Here is a 12,336-nt window from a genome sequence, read left to right as displayed (position 1 = left end):
GGACCCCTACAAATCAGCTGGGCAATCTGGACCCCTACAAATCAGCTGGACAATCTGGACCCCTACATATCAGCTGGACAATCTGGACCCCTACATATCAGCTGGACAATCTGGACCCTTACATATCAGCTGGACAATCAGGACCCCTACTTATCAGCTGGACAATCTGGACCCTACAAATCAGCTGGACAATCTGGACCCTTACAAATCAGCTGGGCAATCTGGAACCCTACAAATCAGCTGGGCTAAACAATCTGGACCCCTACAAATCAGCTCGACCATCTGGACCCCTACAAATCAGCTGGGCAATCTGGATCCCTACAAATCAGCTGGGCTAGACAATCTGGACCCCTACAAATCAGCTGGGGAATCTGGACCACTACAAATCAGCTGGACAATCTGGACCGCTACATATCAGCTGGACAATCTGGACCCCTACATATCAGCTGGACAATCTGGACCCCTACATATCAGCTGGACAATCCGGACCCTACAAATCAGCTGGACAATCTGGACCCTTACAAATCAGCTTGGCAATCTGGAACCCTAAATCAGCTGGGCTAAACAATCTGGACCCCTACAAATCAGCTGGACAATCTGGACCCCTACAAATCAGCTGGACTGGACAATCTGGACCCTACAAATCAGCTGGGGTAAACAATCTGGACCACTACAAATCAGCTGGGCTGGACAATCTGGACCCTACAAATCAGCTGGGCAATCTGGACCCCTACAAATCAGCTGGACAATCTGGACCCCTACATATCAGCTGGACAATGTGGATCCCTACATATCAGCTGGACAATCTGGACCCCTACATATCAGCTGGACAATCTGGACACCTAGATATCAGCTGGACAATCTGCACCCCTACAAATCAGCTGGGCAATCTGGACCCTTACAAATCAGCTGGACAATCTGGACCCCTACAAATCAGCTGGACAATCTGGACCCTACAAATCAGCTGGACAATCTGGACCCTACAAATCAGCTGGGCTAAACAATCTGGACCCCTACAAATTAGCTGGGCAACCTGGACCCCTACAAATCAGCTGGACAATCTGGACCCCTACATATCAGCTGGACAATCTGGACCCCTATATATCAGCTGGACAATCTGGACCCCTACATATCAGCTGGACAATCTGGACCCCTACATATCAACTGGACAATCTGGACCCCTACAAATCAGCTCGACCATCTGGACCCCTACAATCAGCTGGACAATCTGGACCCTTACAAATCAGCTGGGCTAACAATCTGGACCCCTACAAATCAGCTGGACAATCTGGACCCCTACAAATCAGCTGGACAATCTGGACCCCTACATATCAGCTGGATAATCAGGACCCCTACTTATCAGCTGGACAATCTGGACCCCTACATATCAGCTGGACAATCTGAACCCGTACAAATCAGCTGGACAATCTGGACCCGTGCAAATCAGCTGGACAATCTGGACCCTACAAATCAGCTGGACAATCTGGACCCCTACAAATCAGCTGGGCAATCTGGACACCTAAAAATCAGCTGGGCAATCTGGACTCCTACAAATCAGCTGGACTGGACAGTCTGGACCCTACAAATCAGCAGGGCTAAACAATCTGGACCCCTACAAATCAGCTGGGCTGGACAATCTGGACCATTACAAATCAGCTGGACAATCTGGACCCCTACATATCAGCTGGACAATCTGGACCCCTACATATCAGCTGGACAATCAGGACCCCTACTTATCAGCTGGACAATCTGGACCCCTACATATCAGCTGGACAATCCGGACCCTACAAATCAGCTGGACAATCTGGACCCTTACAAATCAGCTGGGCAATCTGGAACCCTAAATCAGCTGGGCTAAACAATCTGGACCCCTACAAATCAGCTGGACAATCTGGACCCCTACAAATCAGCTGGACTGGACAATCTGGACCCTACAAATCAGCTGGGGTAAACAATCTGGACCACTACAAATCAACTGGGCTGGACAATCTGGACCCTACAAATCAGCTGGGCAATCTGGACCCCTACAAATCAGCTGGACAATCTGGACCCCTACATATCAGCTGGACAATGTGGATCCCTACATATCAGCTGGACAATCTGGACCCCTACATATCAGCTGGACAATCTGGACCCCTACATATCAGCTGGACAATCTGGACCCCTATATATCAGCTGGACAATCTGGACCCCTACATATCAGCTGGACAATCTGGACCCCTACATATCAACTGGACAATCTGGACCCCTACAAATCAGCTCGACCATCTGGACCCCTACAATCAGCTGGAAAATCTGGACCCTTACAAATCAGCTGTGCTAACAATCTGGACCCCTACAAATCAGCTGGACAATCTGGACCCCTACAAATCAGCTGGGCTAAACAATCTGGACCCCTACAAATAAGATGGGCAATCTGGATCCCTACAAATCAGCTGGGCTAAACAATCTGGACCCCTACAAATCAGCTGGGCAATCTGGACCCCTACAAATCTGCTGGACAATCTGGACCCCTACATATCAGCTGGATAATCAGGACCCCTACTTATCAGCTGGACAATCTGGACCCCTACATATCAGCTGGACAATCTGGACCCGTACAAATCAGCTGGACAATCTGGACCCGTGCAAATCAGCTGGACAATCTGGACCCTACAAATCAGCTGGACAATCTGGACCCCTACAAATCAGCTGGGCAATCTGGACACCTAAAAATCAGCTGGGCAATCTGGACTCCTACAAATCAGCTGGACTGGAAAGTCTGGACCCTACAAATCAGCAGGGCTAAACAATCTGGACCCCTACAAATCAGCTGGGCTGGACAATCTGGACCATTACAAATCAGCTGGACAATCTGGACCCCTACATATCAGCTGGACAATCTGGACCCCTACATATCAGCTGGACAATCAGGACCCCTACTTATCAGCTGGACAATCTGGACCCCTACATATCAGCTGGACAATCCGGACCCTACAAATCAGCTGGACAATCTGGACCCTTACAAATCAGCTGGGCAATCTGGAACCCTAAATCAGCTGGGCTAAACAATCTGGACCCCTACAAATCAGCTGGACAATCTGGACCCCTACAAATCAGCTGGACTGGACAATCTGGACCCTACAAATCAGCTGGGGTAAACAATCTGGACCACTACAAATCAGCTGGGCTGGACAATCTGGACCCTACAAATCAGCTGGGCAATCTGGACCCCTACAAATCAGCTGGACAATCTGGACCCCTACATATCAGCTGGACAATGTGGATCCCTACATATCAGCTGGACAATCTGGACCCCTACATATCAGCTGGACAATCTGGACACCTAGATATCAGCTGGACAATCTGCACCCCTACAAATCAGCTGGGCAATCTGGACCCTTACAAATCAGCTGGACAATCTGGACCCCTACAAATCAGCTGGACAATCTGGACCCTACAAATCAGCTGGACAATCTGGACCCTACAAATCAGCTGGGCTAAACAATCTGGACCCCTACAAATTAGCTGGGCAATCTGGACCCCTACATATCAGCTGGACAATCTGGACCCCTATATATCAGCTGGACAATCTGGACCCCTACATATCAGCTGGACAATCTGGACCCCTACATATCAACTGGACAATCTGGACCCCTACAAATCAGCTCGACCATCTGGACCCCTACAATCAGCTGGAAAATCTGGACCCTTACAAATCAGCTGTGCTAACAATCTGGACCCCTACAAATCAGCTGGACAATCTGGACCCCTACAAATCAGCTGGGCTAAACAATCTGGACCCCTACAAATAAGATGGGCAATCTGGATCCCTACAAATCAGCTGGGCTAAACAATCTGGACCCCTACAAATCAGCTGGGCAATCTGGACCCCTACAAATCTGCTGGACAATCTGGACCCCTACATATCAGCTGGATAATCAGGACCCCTACTTATCAGCTGGACAATCTGGACCCCTACATATCAGCTGGACAATCTGGACCCGTACAAATCAGCTGGACAATCTGGACCCGTGCAAATCAGCTGGACAATCTGGACCCTACAAATCAGCTGGACAATCTGGAACCCTACAAATCAGCTGGGCAATCTGGACACCTAAAAATCAGCTGGGCAATCTGGACTCCTACAAATCAGCTGGACTGGAAAGTCTGGACCCTACAAATCAGCAGGGCTAAACAATCTGGACCCCTACAAATCAGCTGGGCTGGACAATCTGGACCATTACAAATCAGCTGGACAATCTGGACCCCTACATATCAGCTGGACAATCTGGACCCCTACATATCAGCTGGACAATCATGACCCCTACTTATCAGCTGGACAATCTGGACCCCTACATATCAGCTGGACAATCCGGACCCTACAAATCAGCTGGACAATCTGGACCCTTACAAATCAGCTGGGCAATCTGGAACCCTACAAATCAGCTGGGCTAAACAATCTGGACCCCTACAAATCAGCTCGACCATCTGGACCCCTACAAATAAGCTGGACAATCTGGACCCCTACAAATCAGCTGGGCTAGACAATCTGGACCCTTACAAATCAGCTGGGCAATCTGGAACCCTAAATCAGCTGGGCTAAACAATCTGGACCCCTACAAATCAGCTGGACAATCTGGACCCCTACAAATCAGCTGGACTGGACAATCTGGACCCTACAAATCAGCTGGGGTAAACAATCTGGACCACTACAAATCAGCTGGGCTGGACAATCTGGACCCTACAAATCAGCTGGGCAATCTGGACCCCTACAAATCAGCTGGACAATCTGGACCCCTACATATCAGCTGGACAATGTGGATCCCTACATATCAGCTGGACAATCTGGACCCCTACATATCAGCTGGACAATCTGGACACCTAGATATCAGCTGGACAATCTGCACCCCTACAAATCAGCTGGGCAATCTGGACCCTTACAAATCAGCTGGACAATCTGGACCCCTACAAATCAGCTGGACAATCTGGACCCTACAAATCAGCTGGACAATCTGGACCCTACAAATCAGCTGGGCTAAACAATCTGGACCCCTACAAATTAGCTGGGCAACCTGGACCCCTACAAATCAGCTGGACAATCTGGACCCCTACATATCAGCTGGACAATCTGGACCCCTATATATCAGCTGGACAATCTGGACCCCTACATATCAGCTGGACAATCTGGACCCCTACATATCAACTGGACAATCTGGACCCCTACAAATCAGCTCGACCATCTGGACCCCTACAATCAGCTGGAAAATCTGGACCCTTACAAATCAGCTGTGCTAACAATCTGGACCCCTACAAATCAGCTGGACAATCTGGACCCCTACAAATCAGCTGGGCTAAACAATCTGGACCCCTACAAATAAGATGGGCAATCTGGATCCCTACAAATCAGCTGGGCTAAACAATCTGGACCCCTACAAATCAGCTGGGCAATCTGGACCCCTACAAATCTGCTGGACAATCTGGACCCCTACATATCAGCTGGATAATCAGGACCCCTACTTATCAGCTGGACAATCTGGACCCCTACATATCAGCTGGACAATCTGGACCCGTACAAATCAGCTGGACAATCTGGACCCGTGCAAATCAGCTGGACAATCTGGACCCTACAAATCAGCTGGACAATCTGGAACCCTACAAATCAGCTGGGCAATCTGGACACCTAAAAATCAGCTGGGCAATCTGGACTCCTACAAATCAGCTGGACTGGAAAGTCTGGACCCTACAAATCAGCAGGGCTAAACAATCTGGACCCCTACAAATCAGCTGGGCTGGACAATCTGGACCATTACAAATCAGCTGGACAATCTGGACCCCTACATATCAGCTGGACAATCTGGACCCCTACATATCAGCTGGACAATCATGACCCCTACTTATCAGCTGGACAATCTGGACCCCTACATATCAGCTGGACAATCCGGACCCTACAAATCAGCTGGACAATCTGGACCCTTACAAATCAGCTGGGCAATCTGGAACCCTACAAATCAGCTGGGCTAAACAATCTGGACCCCTACAAATCAGCTCGACCATCTGGACCCCTACAAATAAGCTGGACAATCTGGACCCCTACAAATCAGCTGGGCTAGACAATCTGGACCCCTAAAATAAGCTGGGCAATCTGGATCCCTACAAATTAGCTGGGCTAAATAATCTGGACACCTAAAAATCAGCTGGGCAATCTGGACTCCTACAAATCAGCTGGACTGGACAGTCTGGACCCTACAAATCAGCAGGGCTAAACAATCTGGACCCCTACAAATCAGCTGGGCTGGACAATCTGGACCATTACAAATCAGCTGGACAATCTGGACCCCTACATATCAGCTGGACAATCTGGACCCCTACATATCAGCTGGACAATCTGGACCCCTACAAATCAGCTGGGCTAGACAATCTGGACCCCTACATATCAGCTGGACAATCTGGACCCCTACAAATCAGCTGGGCTAGACAATCTGGACCCCTAAAATAAGCTGTGCAATCTGGATCCCTACAAATCAGCTGGGCTAAACAATCTGGACCCCTACAAATCAGCTGGGCAATCTGGACCCCTACAAATCAGCTGGACAATCTGGACCGCTACATATCAGCTGGACAATCTGGACCCCTACATATCAGCTGGAAAATCTGGACCCCTACATATCAGCTGGACAATCCGGACCCTACAAATCAGCTGGACAATCTGGACCCTTACAAATCAGCTTGGCAATCTGGAACCCTAAATCAGCTGGGCTAAACAATCTGGACCCCTACAAATCAGCTGGACAATCTGGACCCCTACAAATCAGCTGGACTGGACAATCTGGACCCTACAAATCAGCTGGGGTAAACAATCTGGACCACTACAAATCAGCTGGGCTGGACAATCTGGACCCTACAAATCAGCTGGGCAATCTGGACCCCTACAAATCAGCTGGACAATCTGGACCCCTACATATCAGCTGGACAATGTGGATCCCTACATATCAGCTGGACAATCTGGACCCCTACATATCAGCTGGACAATCTGGACACCTAGATATCAGCTGGACAATCTGCACCCCTACAAATCAGCTGGGCAATCTGGACCCTTACAAATCATCTGGACAATCTGGACCCCTACAAATCAGCTGGACAATCTGGACCCTACAAATCAGCTGGACAATCTGGACCCTACAAATCAGCTGGGCTAAACAATCTGGACCCCTACAAATTAGCTGGGCAACCTGGACCCCTACAAATCAGCTGGACAATCTGGACCCCTACATATCAGCTGGACAATCTGGACCCTACATATCAACTGGACAATCTGGACCCTACAAATCAGCTGGGCTGGACAAACTGGAACCCTACATATCAGCTGGACAATCTGGACCCCTACATATCAGCTGGACAATGTGGATCCCTACATATCAGCTGGACAATCTGGACCCCTACATATCAGCTGGACAATCTGGACACCTAGATATCAGCTGGACAATCTGGACCCCTACATATCAGCTGGACAATCTGGACCCCTACATATCAGCTGGACAATCCGGACCCTACAAATCAGCTGGACAATCTGGACCCTTACAAATCAGCTTGGCAATCTGGAACCCTAAATCAGCTGGGCTAAACAATCTGGACCCCTACAAATCAGCTGGACAATCTGGACCCCTACAAATCAGCTGGACTGGACAATCTGGACCCTACAAATCAGCTGGGGTAAACAATCTGGACCACTACAAATCAGCTGGGCTGGACAATCTGGACCCTACAAATCAGCTGGGCAATCTGGACCCCTACAAATCAGCTGGACAATCTGGACCCCTACATATCAGCTGGACAATGTGGATCCCTACATATCAGCTGGACAATCTGGACCCCTACATATCAGCTGGACAATCTGGACACCTAGATATCAGCTGGACAATCTGCACCCCTACAAATCAGCTGGGCAATCTGGACCCTTACAAATCAGCTGGACAATCTGGACCCCTACAAATCAGCTGGACAATCTGGACCCTACAAATCAGCTGGACAATCTGGACCCTACAAATCAGCTGGGCTAAACAATCTGGACCCCTACAAATTAGCTGGGCAACCTGGACCCCTACAAATCAGCTGGACAATCTGGACCCCTACATATCAGCTGGACAATCTGGACCCTACATATCAACTGGACAATCTGGACCCTACAAATCAGCTGGGCTGGACAAACTGGAACCCTACATATCAGCTGGACAATCTGGACCCCTACATATCAGCTGGACAATGTGGATCCCTACATATCAGCTGGACAATCTGGACCCCTACATATCAGCTGGACAATCTGGACACCTAGATATCAGCTGGACAATCTGCACCCCTACAAATCAGCTGGGCAATCTGGACCCCTACAAATCAGCTGGACAATCTGGACCCCTACAAATCAGCTGGACAATCAGGACCCTACAAATCAGCTGGACAATCTGGACCCTACAAATCAGCTGGGCTAAACAATCTGGACCCCTACAAATTAGCTGGGCAACCTGGACCCCTACAAATCAGCTGGACAATCTGGACCCCTACATATCAGCTGGACAATCTGGACCCTACATATCAACTGGACAATCTGGACCCTACAAATCAGCTGGGCTGGACAAACTGGAACCCTACATATCAGCTGGACAATCTGGACCCCTACATATCAGCTGGACAATCTGGACCCCTACATATCAGTTGGACAATCTGGACCCGTACAAATCAGCTGGACAATCTGGACTCTTACAAATCAGCTGGGTAGTCTGGATCCCTACAAATCAGCTGGGCTAAACAATCTGGACCCCTACGTATCAGATGGACAATCTGGACCCCTACAAATCAGCTGTGCTAGACAATCTGGACCCTTACAAATCAGCTGGACAATCTGGACCCCTACAAATCAGCTGGGCAATCTGGACCCCTACAAATCAGCTGGACAATCTGGACCGTACAAATCAGCTCGGCTAAACAATCCGGACCCCTACAAATCAGCTGGGCTGGACAATCTGGACCCTACAAATCAGCTGGACAATCTGGACCCCAACAAATCAGCTGGACAATCTGGACCCTTACAAATCAGCTGGACAATCTGGACCCCTACAAATCAGCTGGACAATCTGGACCCCTACAAATCAGCTGGACAATCTGGACCCTTACAAATCAGCTGGACAATCTGGACCCCTACAAATCAGCTGGGCTGGACAATCTGGACCCCTACAAATCAGCTGGACGATCTGGACCCTACAAATCAGCTTGACAATCTGGACCCCTACAAATCAGCTGGACAATCTGGACCCTCTCTCGCACTGCTTTGCTTTATTTTGGCCAGGTCGCAGTTATGAATGAGAACTTCTTCTCAACTGGCCTACCTGGTTAAATAAAGGTGAAATAAAAATAATTAAAATAAAGTGTGTGTGTGTTGCAGCCGGGGGCATTTGACGTGTTGGATCTGGGACCTGAGAGATGCAACGTCCTCAGCTCCCGAGTCGCACTGGTCAGTAACCTGTAACTCTGACCACAGATCTCAATAACCACTCAGACCTGAAACATGTTGCTCAGTAATAAAACTAAATTATCTCCTTCTCTCTGTCCTTCTCTCTCACTTTCTCTTTTGTTTTCTCTCTCTATTTCTCTTTCTCCTCTCTCCATGTATCTCTCTCTCTCCCTCTCTCCATCTTTCTTTCTCCATCTCTATCTCTCCATGTCTCTCTATCTCCTCTCTCTCTCTCCATCTTTCTTTCCCCCTCTCTATCTCTCCATGTCTCTATCTTCTCTCTCCTCTTTCCCTCTCTCTATCTCTCCATCTCCTCTCTCCTCTCTCCTCTTTTCTCTCTCCTCTTTCCATATCGCTCTCCTCTCTCCTCTTTCCCCCTCTCTATCTCTCCATGTCTCTCCTCTCTATCTCTCTATCTCCTCTCTCCTCTTTCCCCCTCTCTATCTCTCCATGTCTCTATCTCCTCTCTCCATGTCTCTATCTCCTCTCTCCTCTTTCCCGCTCTCTGTCTCTCCATGTCTCTATCTCCTCTCTCCACTTTCCCCCTCTCTATCTCTCCATGTCTTTATCTCCTCTCTCCTCACTCCCCCTTTCTCTCTCCTCTTTCCCCCTCTCTCTCTATCTCTCCATGTCTCTATCTCCTCTTTCCATCTTTCTTTCCCCCTCTCTATCTCTCCATGTCTCTATCTCCTCTCTCCTCTTTCCCCCTATCTGTCTCTCCATGTCTCTATCTCCTCTCTCCTCGTTCCCCCTCTCTATCTCTCCATGTCTCTATCTCCTCTCTCCATGTCTCTATCTCCTCTCTCCTCACTCCCCTTTTCTCTCTCCTCTTTCCCCCTCTCTCTCTCTATCTCTCCATGTCTCTATCTCCTCTCTTCTCTTTCCCCCTCTCTGTCTCTCCATGTCTCTATCTCCTCTCTCCTCGTTCCCCCTCTCTATCTCTCCATGTCTATCTCCTCTCTCCATGTCTCTATCTCCTCTCTCCTCACTCCCCTTTTCTCTCTCCTCTTTCCCCCTCTCTCTCTCTATCTCTCCATGTCTCTATCTCCTCTCTCCATGTCTCTATCTCCTCTCTCCTCTTTCCCCCTCTCTGTCTCTCCATGTCTCTATCTCCTCTCTCCTCGTTCCCCCTCTCTATCTCTCCATGTCTATCTCCTCTCTCCATGTCTCTATCTCCTCTCTCCTCACTCCCCTTTTCTCTCTCCTCTTTCCCCCTCTCTCTCTCTATCTCTCCATGTCTCTATCTCCTCTCTCCATGTCTCTATCTCCTCTCTCCTCTTTCCCCCTCTCTGTCTCTCCATGTCTCTATCTCCTCTCTCCTCTTTCCCCCTCTCTATCTCTCCATGTCTCTATCTCCTCTCTCCTCTTTCCCCCTCTCTATCTCTCCATGTCTCCATCTCCTCTTTCCTCTATCTCTCTCCATCTTTCTTTCCCCCTCTCCTCTCTCCATGTCTCTATCTCCTCTCTCCTCTTTCCCCCTCTCTGTCTCTCCATGTCTCTATCTCCTCTCTCCACTTTCCCCCTCTCTATCTCTCCATGTCTCTATCTCCTCATCTCTCCATGTCTCTATCTCCTCTTTTCCCCTCTCTCTCTATCTCTTCATGTCTCTATCTCATCTCTCCTCTCGCCCCTTCTCTCTCTCCATCTCTCTATGTCTCTCTCCTTCTCTTTTATATCTCTCACTATCGTCTCTCTGGTGCTGCACGCGAGGTCCATAGTAAGTGTTCCTAACAGAGAACAAACACCCGGTCACCATACTAACTTACACTGTCTGTCGTCACCATAGTAACACCAACTATAGTTACAATAATGACTAACACTGACTGCATTTACAAATGACAACCCCAATGTGTTTATTATGACTACTCACTAGACTCTCTCCCCCTCCTCCTCCTCTCCCTCCTCCCCCTCCTCACTGTCTCCTCTCACCTCTAAATGTCTCCTCTTCCTCATTTCACTTTCTCCTCCTCGTCCTCTCACTGTCTCTTCCTCCTCCCCCTGTCTCCTCCTCCTCTCACTGTCTCATCCTCCTCCTCTCACTGTCTCCTCCTCCTCTCACTGTCTCCTCCTCCTCCTACCACTTACTCCTCCTCCTCCTCTCTCCAGACCAGAACGCTGACCACTACAGGAGAGAGGTAAACATCTCAACATAACAAATACTGTTTCTAATACCGGTATAACAAACAAACATTCTTCTGACCGTGTTTGTGTATGTGTGTGTGTGTTTGTGTGTTTGATGGTTACAGATTGAACACAGTAGAAGAGCTCTGGGGAGAAACCGTGTCAAGTCCTCCATCTGTCTTGAGAGGTATGTTCCAAAAACACATCTTGGTCCCCCGTGATACAAGTTAGTATTGGACGTCCATCCATGTCAGAGGATGTTGGGGGATGACGTGAAACCGGCCACTAGGGGGGCTGTTACCTTCAAGTAGGTTTGGGTGTTGGGATGGGAATGGTAGACATAAGCATCAACCCTAACCCTAACCCTAACCCTAACCCAAAAACACAGCTTGGTCCCCCGTGATACAAGTTAGTATTGTACGTCCATCCATGTCAGAGGATGTTGGGGATGACGTGAAACTGGCCACTAGGGGGGCTGTTACCTTCAAGTAGGTTTGGGTGTTGGGATGGGAATGGTAGACATAAGCATCAACCCTAACCCTAACCCTAACCCTAACCCAAAAACACAGCTTGGTCACCCGTGATACAAGTTAGTATTGGACGTCCATCCATGTCAGAGGATGTTGGGGGATGACGTGAAACCGGCCACTAGGGGGGCTGTTACCTTCAAGTAGGTTTGGGTGTTGGGATGGGAATGGTAGACATAAGCATCAACCCTAACCCTAACCCTA

The 12,336-nt window shown here is 49.0% G+C and overlaps 1 protein-coding gene across 1 annotated transcript in view; it reads left to right on the top strand.

Annotated features, from left to right (window-relative positions):
- rgs11 (regulator of G protein signaling 11) overlaps window positions 1-12,336 on the top strand; it is a 77,621-nt gene that overhangs the window by 30,397 nt on the left and 34,888 nt on the right. Inside the window, exons 9-11 of the mRNA XM_031821446.1 lie at window positions 9,416-9,484; window positions 11,596-11,619; window positions 11,731-11,792. Coding sequence (XP_031677306.1) covers window positions 9,416-9,484; window positions 11,596-11,619; window positions 11,731-11,792 — 155 coding nt within the window. The remainder of the gene's footprint in view (window positions 1-9,415; window positions 9,485-11,595; window positions 11,620-11,730; window positions 11,793-12,336) is intronic.

Source organism: Oncorhynchus kisutch, unplaced genomic scaffold (genome assembly GCF_002021735.2).
Source record: "Oncorhynchus kisutch isolate 150728-3 unplaced genomic scaffold, Okis_V2 scaffold3976, whole genome shotgun sequence".
Taxonomy (NCBI): Eukaryota; Metazoa; Chordata; class Actinopteri; order Salmoniformes; family Salmonidae; genus Oncorhynchus; species Oncorhynchus kisutch.
This window is presented reverse-complemented; position numbering and strand designations above follow the sequence as displayed.